The sequence below is a fragment of the Gallinula chloropus genome (genome assembly GCF_964237585.1).
Source record: "Gallinula chloropus genome assembly, chromosome: 17".
Lineage (NCBI taxonomy): Eukaryota > Metazoa > Chordata > Aves > Gruiformes > Rallidae > Gallinula > Gallinula chloropus.
Window position 1 is genome coordinate 1,574,576 of NC_140102.1, and position 19,981 is coordinate 1,594,556.

At 54.9% G+C, this 19,981-nt stretch overlaps 1 protein-coding gene across 1 annotated transcript; it reads left to right on the forward strand.

Moving 5' to 3' along the window:
• Positions 1-1,056: 1,056 nt before the first annotated feature.
• On the forward strand, positions 1,057-17,712 carry FOXN4 (forkhead box N4; the record flags this gene model as incomplete). Its single annotated transcript, XM_084272158.1, has 9 exons — positions 1,057-1,139; positions 12,956-13,119; positions 13,954-14,069; positions 14,167-14,280; positions 14,718-14,845; positions 15,472-15,568; positions 15,674-15,881; positions 16,535-16,918; positions 17,462-17,712. 9 exons carry the CDS (start codon positions 1,057-1,059, stop codon positions 17,710-17,712), a joined length of 1,545 nt encoding a protein of 514 aa, XP_084128284.1.
• Positions 17,713-19,981: the final 2,269 nt, after the last annotated feature.

The following is a 19,981-nucleotide window of genomic DNA, read 5'->3' on the forward strand; positions in this document are numbered from 1 at the left end:
AAGCCCTCCCCTCCCGTCCATCCCGCTGTCCCTCCCTCCTTCCCTCCCTCCCTCCCTCCCTCCCCGTAACCGGGTCCCCCGGGCGCTTGGCGGGGCGGGTCCGGGGGGCGCCGGGCGCTGCGGCGGCTGCCGGGAAACGCGGAGCTCCCCCGGCCCTGCCCCGGCCCTGACCCTGCGGGCGGCCCCGGCCGCGCATGCTCCAGGCTGGACAGCTCCTGAGAGGGAAATTTAAAAACGGGCTGGAGCCCGGCCCCGCCGCCGACTCGCCGCGGCTCCGAGCCGCCGCTGGCTCCGTCCCCGTCCCCCGCCGGGCCGGCTCCGGCTCTGCCTTCCCCCGCCCGCGTCCTTCCCCCCTCGCACCCCGCAGAGGGACGCCTCGCCTCGCCTCGCCTCGCCGGGCCGCGGCTGCGGAGCTCCGGCCGGGCCCCCCCCGGGCCCCGGCCCGCCAGGTTTGTGGAAGGAGCAGGCAGCGCTCGGCCGGGGAGGCGCGGGGCGGCGGGGATCCTCCTTCGCTGCCGGGATGCCGCCGCGAAGGGCTCGGCAGCATCCTCGGGCAGCTCGGCGGGTACCGGGGCTCGGTTTCCCCCGGGGTCCCCCCTTTTCTTGCCTTGGGGGCAGCCTGGGCGGGCCGAGGCCGTCGCACCCTGCCGCTGTCCCTGCTCGCGGGGGTTGTGTGGGAGCTCCAGGGCGGCTCCGGGCCGGGCGTGCTGCCCGGCCGGCTCCCGGCACCCCGCTGCCCCGCAGGCAGCCGGTGCTCCCTCTCTCAGGGGCCAGGTTCCCATCCCGAGCTTTCTGGGGGGTCGGTGTGGGGTTTTGGTTGGTGGTTTCGTGGTTTTGGTGTTGGTTTGGGGGGTTTATTTTGCCCCCGTAAAGCGTTTTACTGCGTTGCCTGATCCCAACAGAGCCAGGGAGCTGAAGGTGACTCAAGCCGGGCTTTACCTTCCCATCATCCCGGGTCTCGGTTGGGATTTTGTTGCCTCCTGGCCGCTGCTGAAGTGCTGGATAGCTACCCCTGCCTGAACGGCTTCTTTCTGCTCTCTTCTCTTCCCCAAGGAGATGATAGAAAGCGATATCCCGTCCATAATGTCAGGAGTCGTTAGGAGCTCAGGGCACAGCCACCACCCCGCGCAGGAGTACAGGTGAGGCATCTCTCCCTCTCAGGCTGCTCACCGATGAGTTCTCACTCTTTCCCCCCCCAAAACCCCACCCCCAACCCTTAGAAATCAACTTTTAAACTATTATCTGGAGAAGGCGACTCAATTACCTCTCCACTCCAGGTTTCTAAGCCAGCGACTGGCTACCAATGATGCTTTACTTATCTAGAAGGGCTCCTGTAGAAAGTGTTCTGATACTAAATATGTTTGATAAAACCCCCTTTGGAGTCCCGGCTTGACCTCCCAGTCAACTCTCTCTGCTGCGTGAGTGTTGCCAGAGGAGGATATTCTTGTTAAATGGTAATTATTGAGGAGTTCCCTTTCAGACTGCGATTTGCATTGTTATGAAGCAGACTAAATCAAGCGCAGGAGAGGCTAAAAGAGCTTTTAATTAAAGCAAGTGCTTATGTGCTACTGCTCCAAAGCACTGGCAAGTCAAAGGGCTTCTAATATGAGTGGGAAGAGACCTGGGTTTGCCTTTGAGAATTTACCTATAGCACTCTGCAGGCATTTATCCTTCTGAAGTGGTGTTAGAAGTCGTGGGGTATCTCCTGCACGAGCCACAGTGCGCTGGGTTACGTTAGGTTACATCTCATCACATGATGCAGAGCTTCATGAGACACAGAGCCGCAGAGCACGACCCAGCCCTCACAGCAAGAAGGCACTGAGTCAATACATTGCTTGCATCTTTTCAGATGGGGGACCAGAGGCTGCATCTCCTCCCTCCTCCCAGCCTGAGGGTGCTTTTCACCCCTTTCTGTGGTGGGAGAAGGGCTCTGCTGCAGGTATTCTTCCATCAGCCTGCCCCTGTTCAAAATGCAAACGCTGCCCCGCAGCCGCTCACAGCTCGACAAGTGATTTGTTAGACTCCCCTGAAGCCCCCGTGGAAAGAGGTTTGGGGAGCTCTGTTTTGCTGTTTCTCAAAGTCCTGTTTACTCTGGGTGGTTTTGTTGGCCAGGTAAATATTTGTAAAGAAATAACTGGGTTTTTAATGAAGGCTGTGTGAGAGAGAGAGACTTCTGGGCACTTTAAGCCTGAATCTTCAGTGCCCTGAAGAACACACCACCTTAACAAAGACCCTTTTTATGGAGAGAACTATTCTTTAACTGATAGCTGCAGGGGAAAAAAAAAACCCCACTCTCTTTTTTTTTTGGGGGGGGGGGGTGGTGGGGGAGAAAGATAGGGTTTATCTTACTGCCAGTAAAGGAATTGTAAGAGTTTCTTCTTTTATTCAGAAGTCAGCTGCCTTTCAAAAAAACTACTTGCAATCCTCTCCCAGACATTTTGAACTCAGAGATCCCAGCTTGCTAAAGTCTCCCTACCCCACTTGTTGATTTCTTGAAGGCAGCTTTCAAATGAAGTGGTTTTGCCTCATTTAATAGAGGCAAATTCGGGTAAAAAATGCATAAAATCTGAACTGCACCATAAATGCAGAGCAGTATTTGTCCTACTTCATGAGAAAACACTTTGGATTATGTAAAAGAAAATCTTTTAGACTGAATGATTTTAAGAAAAGAATAGACCTGTCAAATTCTATCAGCTCTGTTTACTCTCCTGCTGTCACCACAGTCCAGGACTGGAACCCACAGTCCCGAGTTCTCCATGGGGGAGCATCAAGGCTCTGCAAAATGGGGAATGGCCTCCAATTAGTGAGTGGGAGGCTGGGGCTTGTGCTGAGAATACTCTTCTGTCTCACTTGGAATCTTTCAATGGGACAGTTGGACTTGGAGGAGACCGGGGCTTTCCTGCAAGAGCACAGGGGGAAAGGCTGCAAGGGGAGGGGAGGGTTTGGGGGTGTGAGCAGGGGGCTGATACATTTTCCTGCACTTTGTGCTTTTGGGTCTTTTTTTTCCTTTGATTTGTTTTTATTTTTTTTAAAGGATGGGAGGGGGGAAATCCCTGATTTTAGTAAATCTTTGAAATCTGGGGATCTGAAGCATCTATAGTAAACACGATGTAGCAGGGATGGGGATTAGGCTGTGAGGCAAAGAGTGAGGACTATTTGCACTGTAGCAAAATGATTTTAGACAAATATCTCTCCCACTGATGCAGCTGTGGGATATGAAACATCCTGCTGCCCAGGAGTGATTATGGCCCATCAGATCTTCTCTGATTCCTATGACTTTATGGTGCTGCTGCTGCCCTGCTCCCAGTGCAAAGTGACACTTCACATCAGCAGATGCTCCCCCAAAAAACCACCACTGCCTGCAATATTTTCATCAGGCAAATATTTCTATAGAGTTGGTTAGAACTCAATTTACCTTTCAGGGAATAAAAGCAGAGAGTCATAACACGCTGGGGTTTTTAACCCTGGTCACTCTACTCCTGTTAATTATAATTAATAATCTATCGCTTTGGTTTAGTGCAAATATTTTGATGTTTAAATCAAAGCAATGGGCAGGCTAGAAGTTGGCTCTGCAGAGGTGCTGGGGGCTGTGTCAGCACAAAGCTGTGTGAATCACACAGACCCAAAGGCCACCAAACTGGTGGAGAGCTCCCATGGCCTTTATTGGGCTGGTCTCTTGAGAAACCAGGTTCTTCAGCTCATGAACGCTGTGGTCTTCAAGCAGTTGAAATCTGCAATCTGTCCAATTTAATCTGGTTGTGAAAATCCACATTTAAGGAATCAAATCATCACTCTAGGCAACAATGTGGCATCTGTATTCAGAAAGAAAGAACTAAAATGTGTGATTCTGTTCGAAGAAATAGCACAATTCAGATTTAAAGCTGACACTAGATCAACAAGATAAATTAGCTTCATGTTTTGCAGCTCAACTTTTATTTAATGGCCATGTTTCTTCTTCTTTTGTACCACCTTGCTGTGTATTTCCAGCTGACAGAAGCTTTGCATGGTGTCCTGAAGGCCTTGCAGTGCCTTTTCTGTCAGTGTGAAACAGGAATCCAGCTTCAAGTAGGGATCTTTATGATCAAAACCCTTTAGCCAATTGTTAACCAGGCTGGGGAAGGGGCTGGAGGGCGAATGATATGAGGGAGCTGGGGATGTTGAGCCTGGAGAAGAGGAGGCTGAGGGGAGACCTTCTCCCCACCTCCCCTGCCCTGCCAGGAGGGTGCAGAGAGGTGGGCGATGGTCTCTGCAGCCAGGGGACAGGAGATGGGACAAGGGGCAATGGGCTCAAGCTGCCCCAGGGCAGGGTCAGCTCAGCTGGGAGGGCAAAGTTCTTCCCTGGCAGAGTTGTGGGGCTGTGGCACAGGCTGCCCAGGGAGGGGCTGAGTCCCCAGCCCTGGGGGTGTTTAAAAAAAGAGTAGATGAGGTGCTCAGGGAGCTGGTTTAGCACAGGACAGGAGCAGTTGGACTCGATGATCTTAAAGGGCTTTTCCAACCCTGTGATTCTGGAGAGTGAGGCAGAGCTCAGGGCTCCTGTCCATCACCGCTGGGGACAGATGGATGGACAGACAGAGCCTGGGAGTTTGCACCAAGGAAATTTCTGCAGACAAAAGGTTATAGATGCATAACTAACGGAACCTAATCGTCCCCCAGGAAAATGTCAGTGCCCATTCCCTTGACACCATGTGTGTCTGACAGGGAGTGAGATAATGACTCCATGTGTCGGAGGGATTTCATCACAGGAGCTGCTTCATTCTTCCCCAAAAATGTGAGAAACCTCCTAGGAATCAGCCAGACTCAGGCTGCTGGGCATTGATTTAAGTGGATTAGCTCAGCAGTTTCCTATGCAGCCCCCGAAATGGGGTAATCAGTATTAATAAAAAATTGTGGCCCTTGTTCCTCAGATTGTCTGGCAGCTACAGGCAGAGATCAGAGTCACAGGGGTGGGAAGGGACCCCCAGAGCCCATGGGGTCCAACCCCCTGCCCAAGCAGGGTCCCTAGCACAGGTCACACAGGTCGGTGTCCAGACGGGGCTGGAATCTCTCCAGAGAAGGAGACTCCACACCCCCTGGGCAGCCTGTCCCAGGGCTCCCTCACCCTCACTGGGAAGAACTTCTTCCCCACATTGGGGGGAACTCCCTGTGCTCCAACTTGAGCCCATCGCCCCTTGTCCTGTCCCCACAGACACTGAGAAGAGGCTGCCCATGTCCCCCTGTGTCCCACCCTTCAGACATTGATCCCCATTGATCAGATCCCCTCTCAGGCTTCTTCTCTCCAGGCTTAACAGCCCCAGATGGGAAGGATGGGTTTGTATGCAGGTGGCACCTTGCAGGTGAAACCAGCACCAGGTCCCAATCTTACCTCAAAGAAGGTGCTTGACCTCCCCTTTCAAACAAGGGGGAAGCTCTTTGCAGAGAGAGTGGTGAGGGGCTGGAAGGGGCTGCCCAGAGAGGGGGTGGGTGCCCCATCCCTGGAGGTGTTCAAGGCCAGGTTGGCTGGGGCCCTGGGCAACCTTGTGTAGCTCCAGGCCTGGAGGTTGGTGTCCCTGCCTGTGGCAGGGGGTTGGAGCTCTGTGATCCTTGGGGTCCCTTCCAACCCAGACCAGTCTGGGATTCTGTGATTCTAATAAACCGCAGCTGAAGTGATGTTGGAGGGAGGGAGACAGCTCCTGGGTTTTATGGAAAGCCCTTGTGCAGTGCCTGGTACTTCAACATGTTTTTGGGTGGAGGAGAAGCTGGTTTTGACATTGGTCCCAGGTTTGGCGTTTGGGGATGGGTTTGGGTTGGTTTATTTTTAACACAACAGGCTGTGGAGTCAGACACTGGTTGTGAGTCCAAACATAGGGATGGTTGTGTGGGTGACACACAGCAGGGACTGAGCTGGGTGCTGACGGTGCTGCTGACTTCCTCTTGGGCTTTGGCAAATCACACAGGTCACTTGTAACTCAGTCTCCCTCCATCCCATACTGGAATGATGTAAGGAGGCGTTGTGAAACCCAGCACTGGGACATATAAAAGTCTCTGGGAGCACATCTGCAGCCTGTCTCTGAAGGAGGGTTGTGAAGAATCCTCTTCCCTCCTGAACCATGGTGTAAGAAAAGGAGAGCAGCAGCACCTGACAGGGTAATCGTGTCATTTGCTTTTCCCTCCCTGGGTTTGGTTCCTATGATCCAAAGTTTCTTGAGCTGTAGCTGAGGTGGGACCGAGGGATGTGCCTGGAAAGCTGCTGCATTTTGGTTCAAGGTCAGAAATTGCTCAAGGAACTTGAAGACAGGGAGGAGAGAGGTGGGATGGTGGTTTGGGACTGGGTGGGTGGAGGAATGAGAGCTGCTGGCCAGAGCAGGAGAGGGGCTGATGTGGAAACAGGGAGGAGAGAGGCAGGTGGCTGTGAGCGTGGAAAACAGGAGCTGGAGCAGGGAAAAGCACCTGCAAGGGAGGAAGGTGGGAAGAGGAGTGTGCAGGGGGAAGGAGCAGAGCAGATAGAGTGAGGAGCAAAGGGAGGTGGGGATCTTGTCAGTGAAGCAGAGAGTGCTTCTCACCAAGCAGCCAGCCAGGAGCCACAGAACACAGGTGTATTGTCATGACGTTTGGTGTATGAGAAATCACCCTGCTTGTCCTGGGCACATTACATAATCCTGGGCAAAAGAAAACAGATTCTCATCCCCACCTGGAGAAGAGATTTCTTGGGAGTCTTCCTGTTCAGTCCTCACACTGGATAAGCCATTGCAAACAGCTAATTAAGGATCTGTCAGCCCTGATGGCTCCTACTCATGGAAGAGTTGTATTACTTAAGCACAGGCAGGAGGCTCAGGTGTCAGTGCTGGTGATGGTAATAAAAATGGTCCATAGAGTGAGAGGTGGGGGTTGAAGCTGTGGAGTTAGCCTTGCCCACAAGCTGCTTGATGTGGGGCTTTAGATCTTTCAGGGACAGACTCCACACAAGCAGCCAGAGTCCTCTGGGGTGTGAAGGGTGCAGCCTGCATAGAAACACGTGACTCTGCACATCACATCGTGCTCTGAAACACCCAGGTACTGGCTGAGCTGTCTGGGGATGAAACCCCTCAAGGTCTGCTTGTGGCTGCTGAGCTTTGCTTTAGTCTCAAGAGGTGGCTCAGGCAGGCTGCCCTGTGATGCTGCTGAAGTGGTCCTTCCACGTGATGGCCTGTGCAGATGTACAAGAGGAGAGTTCACCTCCACGGTGGTTTCTGTGCTGATGAAGTACTGCAGGTCTGGCTCCTTAGGACAGCGCAGTGTGGGGAAGATGGTAAGGTTAAACCCACAGGCAGGGACACCCCCCCAGCCCAGGGTGCCCCCAGCCCCATCCAACCCGGCCCTGAGCCCTGCCAGGGGTCCCAGGGCAGCCCCAGCTGCTCTGGGCACCCTGTGCCAGGGCCTCCCCCCTCCCCAGGAAGGATTTCTGCCTCCCAGCCCCTCTCCATCCCCCTCCTGCAGCTGAAAGCCAATCCCCTGAGCCTGGCCCTCCCTGCCTTGGGCACCAGCCCCTCTCCAGCTCTCCTGGAGCCCCTCAAGGGCTGGGAAGGGGCTCGGAGCTCTCCCCAGCAGCAGCCTTCTCTTCTCCAGGCTGAGCCAGCCCAGCTCTCCCAGCCTGGCTCCAGAGCAGAGGGGCTCCAGCCCTCCCATCATCTCTGTGGTTCCTTGGGACTCTCTCCAATGAGCCAGTAAACTTTGTGTGGGCTAGCCAGTGCCCAAGATCTACATCCCTGGTTAGATAAGTATACTGGGCAGTGCATGGTAGAGCAGACACCAAAGACTAATGCTACCACTGAGCAGCACACCCACCAGAGCTCTCAGGGCACTCCTCACAGCATCCTCTGATGCATGGAGGAGCACTGGGCCTGAAACCCTCAGCATCACCTGGGTTCTTACCAGTGCAGGTGCCTTTCTGGGATAGAAATGGGTAGGAAGAGAGGGGTGTTTTCCTGCAGAGGTTTGAGAGGAGAAAGCTATAAATAGATTTGCATGATTTCACGATTTCAGCACCCCTTTACAAAGCATACTGTACCTGCAGCACAGTCAGGGTGACTGTCCTGCTTCTTCCTGGGGTTCAGTGGTGGCTCAGTGCATAAAGCAGACAGCCCCAGGGAATGTGCAGCTGGGGACACTTTCAGTAGGGTGCATTAATTGCAGCCTATCACTATTTATTTCATTTACATGCATTGAAAGGAAATGGCTGCGTTTACCACAGTGCCCCATTGTGCCAGGGGTTGGGAACACCCACCCCAAGGCTGGATCTCTGACTCCTGAGCTTTACCCTCAAACGTGAGGTGAAAAGGGTGATGGAGGGGAAGGCAATCCAAGTGCACACTGCACTGCAGTATGGACTTGTATATATTTGGAGTTGGCTTGGCCCAGGTGCTTTTCCAGGTCAGGAAAAGTGAAGCCTGGGAGATGAAAATGTGAGGTGTTAGTGTGCCTGTCTCTCTTCCCAGAGGCAGCTGGATTAGTGTGTTTTCAGGAAAAGCAGGACACATGTTGAGCCTGTGTCCTGGGAGACGGGGTGGGTTTATCCTGCAGAACACATCTGGGCACCCAGAACACCTCAGCCAGGCAGTGACGGGCATCCCACAGCCAGGCAGCGACGGGCATCCCATGGCCAGGCAGTGACAGGCATCCCATGGCCAGGCAGTGACGGGCATCCCTTGGCCAGGCAGTGACGGGCATCCCATGGCCAGGCAGTGACGGGCATCCCATGGCCAGGCAGTGACGGGCATCCCACGGCCAGTCAGTGACGGGCATCCCATGGCCAGGCAGTGACGGGCATCCCACGGCCAGGCAGCGATGGGCATCCCTTGGCCAGGCAGCGATGGGCATCCCTTGGCCAGGCAGTGACGGGCATCCCACGGCCAGGCAGTGACGGGCATCCCACGGCCAGGCAGTGACGGGCATCCCATGGCCAGGCAGTGACAGGCATCCCACAGCCAGGCAGTGACAGGCATCCCCTCAGCAGTTTCACCTTCATTACAACGTCTGAAATTGCATCGGTGTTTGAAGCCAACCTGGAGAATAACCCTTTAGTGTGAAGTGTTCTACTCTGATTCAATGTACTTCTCTCCCTGTCAGTAATGAAACTGTTATTCTGACCAGTGCCAAGTGGGTAAGAAAAAGGGATGAGCCAGAGGTGGCTTTAAAAGAACTGTAAATGCAGATTCAGAGAGCTGTGCCGTGCTGGGAGAGGGAAGGGGCTTCTCTGTCTGGGAAGGGAGCTGCTCTGCACACTTGTCCTGTCATTTTACATCTCCCACCCTGTTTAACAAGGAGCCTAAGGGCTGTTCTGTCAACTTACGAGTTCAGTCACCTGCCTCGGCCCTGCTGGGGCCCAAAGTGTTTGTGCAAGAGGGAGGGGGTGTGGGGGTCTGGGTGAGGAGGGTGCTGAGAGGGGTCTGGGTGAGGAGGGTGCTGAGGGGGGTCTGGGTGAGGAGGGTGCTGAGGGGGGTCTGCCTAGGGAAGGTGCTAAGGAGGGGGGGGGTCTGTGTAGGTGGGTGCTGCGAGAGGTCTGCATGGGGAGGGTGCTGAAGGGGTCTGTGTGGGGATGGTGCTGAGGGGGATCTGCACAGGGAGGGTGCTAAGAGGGGTCAGGGTGAGGAAGGTGCTAAGGGGGGTCTGCCTGGGGAGGGTGCTGAAGGGATCTATGTGGGGACGGTGCTGAGGGGTGTCTATACAAGGAGGGTGCTGAGGGGGTGTCTGCCTAGGGAGGGTGCTGAGGGGGGGGTCTTCCTAGGGAGGGTGCTGAGAGGGGTCTGCGTGGGGACGGTGCTGAGGGGGGTCTGCCTAGGGAGGGTGCTGAGGGGGGTCTGCACAAGGAGGGTGCTGAGGGGGGTCTGCCTAGGGAGGGTGCTGAGGGGGTGTCTGCCTAGGGAGGGTGCTAAGGGGGGATCTGCACAGGGAGGATGCTGAGAGGGGTCAGGGTGAGGAGGGTGCTGAGGGGGGTCTGCCTAGGGAGGGTGCTGAGGGGGGTCTGCCTAGGGAGGGTGCTGAGGGGGGTCTGCACAAGGAGAGTGCTGAGGGGGGTCTGCCTAGGGAGGGTGCTGAGGGGGTGTCTGCCTAGGGAGGGTGCTAAGGGGGGATCTGCACAGGGAGGATGCTGAGAGGGGTCAGGGTGAGGAGGGTGCTGAGGGGGGTCTGCCTAGGGAGGGTGCTGAGGGGGGTCTGCCTAGGGAGGGTGCTGAGGGGGGTCTGCACAAGGAGAGTGCTGAGGGGTGTCTGCCTAGGGAGGGTGCTGAGGGGGGGGTCTTCCTAGGGAGGGTGCTAAGGGGGGGTCTTCCTAGGGAGGGTGCTGAGAGGGGTCTGCGTGGGGACGGTGCTGAGGGGGGTCTGCCTAGGGAGGGTGCTGAGGGGGGTCTTCCTAGGGAGGGTGCTAAGGGGGGGTCTGCACAGGGAGGGTGCTGAGAGGGGTCTGCCTAGGGAGGGTGTTAAGGGGGGGGTCTGTGTAGGTGGCTGCTAAGGAGGGGTCTGCACGGGGAGGGTGCTGAGAGGGGTCAGGGTGAGGAGGGTGCTGAGGGGGGTCTGCATGAGGAGGGTGCTGAGAGGGGTCTGCACAAGGAGGGTGCTGAGAGGGCTCTGCTGCGTGACAGAGGGTGTCAGTTGAAGCTTCTGATGCATCCAACCATGCCCAGGCCTCACCGGCCATCCCCACGCCCCGCAAGATCAGGCCGTGAGTGCGCCTCAGGTGTGTGCGAGGCCGAGACAGAGAGGCCTTTGCTTCCTGACAAGCCAAACCCGGGCAGGGTGCTGAGCACCACTGCAGCTCCCGCCGTCCTCGGGTGCAGAGATGGGGGTCCCAGGCAGAGGAGCGGCGAGGGCCTGTGGCGGGTTCATCGTGACAGGAGGCGTGTGCGCTGGGCGCTGACCCTCGCTGCCCGTCTGACCCCGCTGTTTGTTGAAGGGGCTGACTCGCCCGGGAGGACTGGCAGGGCCCGGGGTGCCAGATGGCATGTGGGTGTGTGTTGTGTGTCGCCTGTCAGTCACCCAGATTAATGGGCAGTTGCTAAAAAGGAGGAAAAGGAAAAAAAAAAAAGGGTGGGGGTGGGGGTGGAGGGATGGGGGAAGGAAAGGGGGGGGTGGGAGGGGGATGGGGAGGAAAAACAATTAAGCAAGAATCCCAAAAACAATGGAGGCCACGTGCCGGCGGGCAGCGTTCGTTGGCGGCACAATGGGTTATCGGCCTCCCCCGTGAATGGGCCCAACTGTTGCAAACGCCATGAGCCTGCCCAGTTTTCAAATCATCTCATGCCCCCTGTTTACTTCCAATCCAGCCAATCTCCAGGCCGGCAGGGCCGTCACCTGATGGGCTTTCTTAGGGAGTGAAGCCCCAGGCCCCACAAACTAACTGCGCAGCGGTAACCATGGCGATGCTAATTATTGCACTATAACTACAGTAGGAGAAAGAAAACAGGGTAGAGGCTGGGAGAGAGGTTTGAAGAGGGGTTGGGGTGGTGGTTTTTTTGGCCAGGATTTGAGCTTTTGGCTCCCGGTCATGTGTTGTGGGGTTTGGGTTTGTTCTGTTGGGGTTGGTTTTTTTCCTCCTTTCTTCTTCTCAGAATCTTTCTACAAACAAATAAAGTGCATTCTGCTCTAAAGGTCTCCCAGAGAATAGTTTAGGGAACTTGGATACGTGTTTCTGGAAAACATGAATAGAGGGAGCTGAAAGCTCCCGGGCAGGCAGGCACTGGAGCTCTGCCTTGCTCTTTTAAGCTGATTTAGCATCATGTAAAACATAAAAGATGCTTCAGCAAGAGACCAGCTTTATTTAAGGCTCCTGCACCCTCATTTGGCAGCGAACACACGTTGGTACCACACAGCTGGCTTTCACACATCTCCCAGAGAGCTCTTTAAAAACCTTTGTTTTGGGAGCAAAATCAACTACATCCAAATAAACTACGTTCTTCTGAAAGACCAAGATGTTTTCCTGGACCTGAATCCCTTTGGATTTACCCTGGGTACCTAATGATAACTCTCTGATGTGTTCTAATTACTGCTTAACTCCTCCAGATACCCGTGAATACTGTTTAAAAGTAGCGTGGCCCTTGGTTTACAAAGGTTCTTCTATTGATTTTAACAGGAGGTTTGACCACCTGTGAACTTTTATGTGACTATATGTCAATGTTTCAGGTTTGCCCCTCACCCTCTGTCAGATGCAAAAGAAAACGGGGGGGATGTGGCACCTGGAGCATGTCAAGAGGGAGATTTAACCCAAAAGCAGACTGTTGTGTCTTGGTTTTATGAGCTGAAGGCAGGCTGGCTGTTACTGTGCATTCAGTCACCAGCTCATTGGTCTGACCCTTTGGTACATCCCAAATGCCTAAGAAACCATTTGGTACCCTTCATGGGCCCTCACCAAGTATGGATAGCTCCCTGTGTCTGAGTGGAGGAGGTCTCCACTCCAGTTCATTCCATAAAGTTTTGCTTGTGCAATAACTCTGTGCTGATCTGTCCCAGGGAGTGGGGGCTGGAAAAAGCTCTCTCCAGGTCCTTGGGGATCTGGGCACAGAGACACCTCCTGAGGCTGGCTGCTCACTGGATTTCAAGGTTAATGGAAGAATATCAGCTGCAAAGTCCTGATGGGTTTTCTTCTGCACCAAGGCCAAACAAGTGTGAATTTCTGGTGAAAACTGTGAATTTGGTTTGGTTTTGCTTCTAGGCAGTTTCTGTTCCAGGTTCTTATGCCTTCTCCCCCCACAAATAACTCTGAGAGAAGTTTTTCTTCACCAGAATGCTTCAAGTAGCAGGAAGGAACGTGTGATGGGGTAAAGGGCTGTGGTACCCAACCAGCCTTGAAACCAAAGGCTGCATCTGAGTTCTGCAGGTGGACGTCCAGCCTGAAGCCTTTTCCCTGCTGATGGTTCCTGAGCTTTGGCATTCCAGTCCTCTCCCCCTCTCTCCAGGGCTGCTGTAGCAGCATCCCTGCTCCCTGCTAACCTTCCATGCTCTTTTGCAGACTCTTAGCTTCTGACCCCTCCCAGCTGAGTGAAGATGACCTCCCCAGTGACTTGCAGTCCTTGTCGTGGCTGACATCTGTCGATGTCCCTCGGTTACAACAGATGGCCAGTGGAAGAATGGATTTTAGCCTTGCTGCCCAGAATGTGATGCTGCAGCAGACAGGTAAACTGTTAGGACGTTAAATAACTGCTCTTCAAACCACGCAGCCTGTCTTTCCCCCCCCCCACACACAGCCTGGCTCCCCTATCAGTAGATTCCCTTGGAGGGCATTACATTTCTCTTCCTGTCAGAGGACCTGGAGCCTGTGGTCCTCTGCTAAGGCTGTTGCTGATCCGTTTTCTTTACTCTGGGAGGCAGAGAGCCCCATTGTGGGGCAGAGATCTCAGGATCCCGCTGCCTTTTCCACCGGCTGCTGTAGCTGCCGGTGCCCTGTTGTGTGAACTGGGGCTGAGGTGGTTCAGACTGGCATTTCAGAGGTTTTCAACAGCTTTAAGTTAGGTAATTAGTTCTCCTCCTTCGTTTCAACACTGACAAAATGCAGAGTACCTCGTTTACCCCATAGCTATTTGCTTCACACAGGCTTACAGTGTGTGTTCACTGACCTCCTGCCTTTCCTCTGTGAACATCCCTTAGGTAAACAGGCCCGTTCCCTGAGGCTCCCTGGGAGGCAGCTCCCTGCATCACCTTGCTTGCTTTAGAGCAGAAATCCTCCTGGAGGACAGACAGTGCTGAATGTGTTTCTTTTGCTTTTGTAACACCTCTCTGGACTGTTAACCAGCTGGCAGCTGTCCCTCCCTGCCTAGCCAGTCCTCGGAGCAGCTGATGCTGCCTTTGGGAAATGCTCTAGGTGCTTTTGGGATGGAAAGCTGGAGAGAGGTGTGATCAGCCACTCTGGAGCTTCAGTGTGTTCAACTGTTAAAAACAAGCATCAGCTCTCTTCTGAAGAGCGATTTCCACACCCCCCAGCACTCACTGCCTTTGCTTTCACCACAGCAGGTCCCATCGCAGGCAACATCCACTCGACCGCCGCACCCGGAGCCATGATTCATGTCCAGGCCAGCCTGCCACAGGGGATCCTGGGACTGAATGCTGTTTCCACACATGGAGCAAGCGTAAGGCCAGGCCTCTGTGCCTTGTTACTGCAACACCTCTTAGGAAAAGGTGGTGGTAGTTTCGAGGCTGACACGCCTGTGGTCTTTATCCCAGCAGATGAGCCAGTACGCTGTGGGTGGGCAGCCGTCTCCCAGCTTACAGACGCAGCCACAGCTCTTTCCTCCTCCTCACTCACAGCAGGTGTTTGCCCTAGCACAGAACACACAACAGGTACTGTTATTTGCTGGCCCCTGAAGCACTTGCCAAGATCATTGTGTGGGACACAGGGGGACATGGGCAGCCTCTTCTCAGTGTCTGTGGGGACAGGACAAGGGGCGATGGGCTCAAGTTGGAGCACGGGGAATTTCACACCGATCTGGGGAAGAACTTCTTCCCAGTGAGGGTGAGGGAGCCCTGGGACAGGCTGCCCAGGGGGTGTGGAGTCTCCTTCTCTGGAGAGATTCCAGCCGCGTCTGGACACCGACCTGTGTGCCCTGTCCCAGGGACCCTGCTTGGGCAGGGGGTTGGACCCCATGGGCTCTGGAGGGCCTTTCCAAGCCCTGTGATTCTGTGATCACTTCTAGAACTCTTTTAAAAGAAAAAGCCAGACCTACATGCCCAGGGACTTCCACATCCCAACATGTTCCTCCTTTCCCTCCCACACACAGTGTAACCCAGCAGCAATCTACAACGCACCCTTCGGGCCCCAGCCACACTACCCTCAGCCACGCCTGGCCCCCCACTCTGCCCAAGAAATGCATCCGAAGCACTACCCCAAGCCCATCTACTCATACAGGTGAGTGGGGAGCAGAGCAGTGTGCTGCCTGCAGCCTGCATGGGGATGGCTGCAGCGCTGCAAGCGTGGCAGCACGAGAGCATCCCTGTCCTTTGGAAGGGAACAAACATCTAATTTAGATTAGATATTAGGGGGAAGTTCTTTCCAGAGAGAGTGGTGAGGGGCTGGAAGGGGCTGCCCAGAGAGGGGGTGGGTGCCCCATCCCTGGGGGTGTTCAAGGCCGGGTTGGATGGGGCCCTGGGCAACCTTGTGTAGCTCCAGGCCTGGAGGTTGGTGTCCCTGCCTGTGGCAGGGGGTTGGAGCTCTGTGCTCCCTTCCAACCCAGACCAGTCTGGGATTCAATGATTCTCTGAATCCCCCCATCCACCCAGGAGCTCTGTGGAAGCTGCATCTGGGGGGGCAGCACAAACAAACAAGCAAATTACTTCCCCTCCATCCACATAAAGGCAGAGTAACAGCACGGAGGAGTAAAACCTGCAGGATGATCCCTGGGTGACTTCTGAGCAGCGATCAGCCAGCAATTTGTGTCTTAGGATGCAGGTCCAAGGTTGCCAGAGCAGACAGCAGCGCATGCCAGTGAAACACGTGCAATCTCTTGCTCTCCCCTGTACTTCTCTGTCCTGCAGCTGCCTGATTGCCATGGCGCTGAAGAACAGCAAGACCGGCAGCCTCCCCGTGAGCGAGATCTACAGCTTCATGAAGGAGCACTTCCCCTACTTCAAGGTAGGCTGTGTGCCTGCGAGCTGGGAGCCAGAGCATCACAAATCCTTTGTGTGGGGGCTTGTTTTCACTGTCATCCCCCCCCCACCCCTTCCCTGCATCTCCCAGACAGCCCCCGACGGCTGGAAGAACTCCGTGCGGCACAACCTGTCCCTGAACAAGTGTTTCGAGAAGGTGGAGAACAAGCTGAGCGGCACCTCTCGCAAGGGCTGCCTCTGGGCCCTCAACCCTGCCAAGATCGACAAGATGGAAGAGGAGATGCAGAAGTGGAAGAGGAAGGACCTGGCTGCTATTCACAGGAGCATGGCCAACCCAGGTAGGGCTCACGCTGTGCGTTCACAACCCACGGCTCTGTTTGGAGGTGCAGATTGCTGCCCAGCTTCCTTCCCCCCCACCCTGCACCCTGAGGTAACCTATCTAGCACATCCAAGGCCTTCTGAGGAGTTATGCTGCCTCCAGCGTTAGTACTGATCCTGCCACGTTTAAAGCAGAGCTTTACTCTGCAAAACTCTCCTTTAAGACTTTCTCATTCCTGTTTATAAAGACACACATTACAGAAGTGTTCAGGAGCTTGGGATGAGCTGGGGGGGTTTTGGCTGCAAAATCTGTAACATACAATGAAGGATTCACTAGGTTCTTCTTTGCTTGAACACAAAACATCATGGAAACTGTTTGGAGTCTTGTTTAAGATACAAGTGGAACTTGGGGTATCCCTACCAGTGGGGGACCTCCTGAGGACGCTCAGTCCTGCAGCCACAGCTCAGCTGCCATCGGTGGGGGCTCAGGTGGCCTGTGAATGTCTCTGGCTCAGTGAGGTGACCCTGGGAGCTGGCTGGGGTAAGGGTGCAGGGGTTGTTTCTTTGTGCCACAGCTCGTCCAGCAGCACCATTCGGTTTCCCACTTGGGAAACACTTTGTCCTGGGTTAAACTGTCTCTTCTCTTCCCTGGGAACGGGTCTGGCTCGTGCAGAGGAGCTGGACAAGCTGATCACCGACAGACCCGAGACCTGCAGGCGGCCCAGCAAACAGGCGGAGCCGGAGGTCTCTGCGCTGAACCCCATGGCAGCCGCCCAAGGCCGAGTCTCCATCTCCCAGCTGCAGCCTCAGCCCATCATGACGCTCTCCCTGCAGTCCATCCCCCTCCATCACCAGCTCCAGACACAGGCCCGCATCGCCCCCGACTCGCCGGCGCCTGCACAAACGCCTCCGCTCCACACTCTGCCTGACGTGAGCCACAGTCCCCTTGCCCAGCACCCCCTGGGCCGTGCCCCTCCGGACTTCCTCAGCGTGCCAGCAGACATCAGCACGGAGGTGGATGCTCTGGACCCGAGCATTATGGATTTTGCATTGCAAGGTATGGGAGAAGGAAGCAGGGGTAGGGGACAGGGGGGGTTCACCTGGGGTTTTGTAGGCACCGAACACACAACTGGGGGCCTCAGGAAGGTGCTCTGGGGTGGGGTTAACTGGGCTAAAAGCTTGTGCTGGGTGCTGGCCTCTGCTGTGTGACATCCTTGGTGCATTGCTGCCCTGTACTAGATGGGACAGCAAACTAGCTTCATGGGTGAAGCTCAGGCACTGCAGCAGACGTAAGCAGGGATGCCCAGCTAGCTGGATCAGGGTCACTGCATCTCGCTCCCCACAGGAAGCTGTAGCTCTGCCCATGCCTTGCTTTTCCCCTTCTGTAAAAGGAGAACTTGGCTTGTGACATGTGGTTCTGGTTAGCACGTGGCAGGTCGATGCTGCCCAGAAAGCTCTGGGCTCCTGCAGGATTTGGGGGATCTAGGGGTGGGGAACAGATTCTCTTCCCACCTTTGCACTACAACTAGCAGCACAGGTCTGGGAGGTAAAGCCCTCTCCTTGGGCTGAGCTGCTGTGACTGGAGTTCCATCTCTTAAAGGTAACATCTGGGAGGAAATGAAAGACGAGAGCTTCAGCCTGGACACCCTGGGTGCCTTCAGCAACTCCCCGCTGCACCTCTCAGACTGTGAGCTGGGCACCCCCGGCCTCACCCCGGTCTCCAGCGGCAGCGACCGCTCCTGCCCAGACCTGCAGGTCACCGGCCTCTACACCACCTACACCACGCTGGACAACGTCGCGGCGGCGCCGTACGTGAACCCCCAGGGCAACAAACCCATCGCTCTGCTCTAGGCTTGGCACCCTTCCACACACCCCCACCTCGGACTGCCCAGGGGCCAGTCCCAACCCTCATACCCAGACCTGGACGTGATGAAAGAGCTCCTCCTGCAGACGCAGCGACGCCGACGTACACCAGACCCTTAGGGCAGGACCACCTCCACCCGTGGAGGGACTGGGGAAGGGGGAACAGCCCCTCCTCTTGCAGGGCTGGTGAGCTCCTGCCAGGGACCTGGAAGGCATCAGGACTTCCCCACACCTCAGCCAAGAGCAGGCTGGTTAAGGTAGAAACATGTAACCAGCGTGGTGATCTGGGTTTACACATGGACCCTGTTTGGTCACCACAACAACACCAGCCAAGGGGCCATTCAGTCCAGAACAGTTGATGGTTTAACCACCTGTATCTCTCTCTTGATGGTGTTTCAATTCAACCTGCACATCAGCAGCGAAGACCACAGCGGTTTCTGGAGCTGCTCTCACCACTAACCCTTTTCTGATGTAATGATCATTAATTTATTGTGAGGAGGTAGGAAAAAGAGGAGCAAAAGTACTCAAGGTGAGAAAACAAACCCCCAGCAGAGCTCTGTGCTCTCTAGATGTAAAAACCAAGTCCCTCCCCACACCGTGAAGGAACCACTGAACTATGAAACTGATGGCTGGCTAGAAGATTTTAGGAATTATGTCTATTTTTTAGGGTTTTTTAAAGAAAAAAAGAGAAAAGATTAGCTTTGTGTAGCCTTGTGCATTGTGCCTCTGTCTGTCCCTGTGCTAGGCAGTATTACTGTTTGTAAATTTATTTATATTTATTGTTATGAAAAGAAATTATGTAAACTGGGCACTGTTGGACTGTTTGAAATGCTGCAGGAACCTGTCTCACACCCACTAAGTTATTCATGGTCAAAAAGGCAACAGCTTCAGTCCCTGCTGTTACACTGTGTTCCCTTTAAATAAGCACTTTGGAAACTGTGCAACTCCCAGGGGGGGTAAAAATATTTCAGAGACCAAATACTGTAACGTCCCTACTGCTGTGTGACTGTCTGTCCTTCCTCATTAACCTGTCAAACTGACTCTAACAGAGTGTTCTTATATTGTCACCCCCTCCCACATCCCTGGTACCAAACTCACCTTGCAGAAAATGGGGCTGAAACACTGGAAAACACAAAAAGTGAAGTGTGAATGTGGAGTTGAGTGTTCAGGCTCCTCCCAGCTCCCTGGCCACGATCTGTACCCCGTGTTCAGCCTGTCCCTGTGTGTCTGTGGGGCTCCCCAGCCTGTCAGGGCCTGGTGATGTATCCATGAGCTCACAGGCTCCTCAGTCCCACACTGAAAACACAGAGGGGGCTGGGGGCCACATCACTGCAAAGTCCAGGGGTTAGAAAAACCTCTGTGCCTGTATCCAACCCCCCTGGGGATGTGCCCACCTCAGCCTCTTCAGGCAGGGCACGGTGTTCCATGTCATAATTTATTGCTGCAGAACCAATGTGCTTGAGGATCAGTGGCTGTGACCAGCATCATCACCATGTCTTTGTTTGTTTTTAAATAAATCTTTCTTAGCACTGAGCCTGGGCTGTTCTACACTGTGCAGCACTGTCCCTGCTCTGGGGCCGGGCACTGAAGAGGGGTTCTGGGGCGTCTGCTCCTGGAAATCCAGCCCAGGGAGGAAATAAACTTCATACAGCTTATGGCTGGGGACAAAGCTCAGCCCCAGCTGACCCCAGCCACAGTGTCACAGACCCTTCTCCCGAACCCAAGTGACAGAACAACCTCTCCTCCCTGCACAAAGCATGTCCCAGCTACAGGTGGAAGTGAGGGCTGATCTCTGGGAGCAGCTTGGCCAGGCGCTGCTGCCTCTACAGGCACAGTCCTGTGGCCAAGGGGTCTGTCTGTCCCTGGCTCCGGGAGGGGGAAGGTTCACAGGGATTCACTGTGTGAAACCCTTCTCCTGGCTGGCAGCTGCAGCCTGAAAACCTTGGTGCCCAAAGGCGCAGAGAGCTGGGGTTAAGAGACAGGTGCCCAGGGGAGGGATGGGAGGAGCTGCTCTGCACCCACACAGCAGCTGTGCTGCACGTGGCAGAGCACCAGCCCCTGCTCAGATCAGAGAACCATGGATCATAGAATCAGATCCACTGTGTTTATCCAATGACAAGAGAAAGCTCAGGAAAACTCTGTGAGAACTCTGCTCCTTTTATTGGCAGTGGTTCGGCTCCTGCACAGCATCAGCACCCCCTTCCCAGCATCAGCACCCCCTTCCCTGACACTTTTCAAAGCAGCAAGCGTCCCCAAA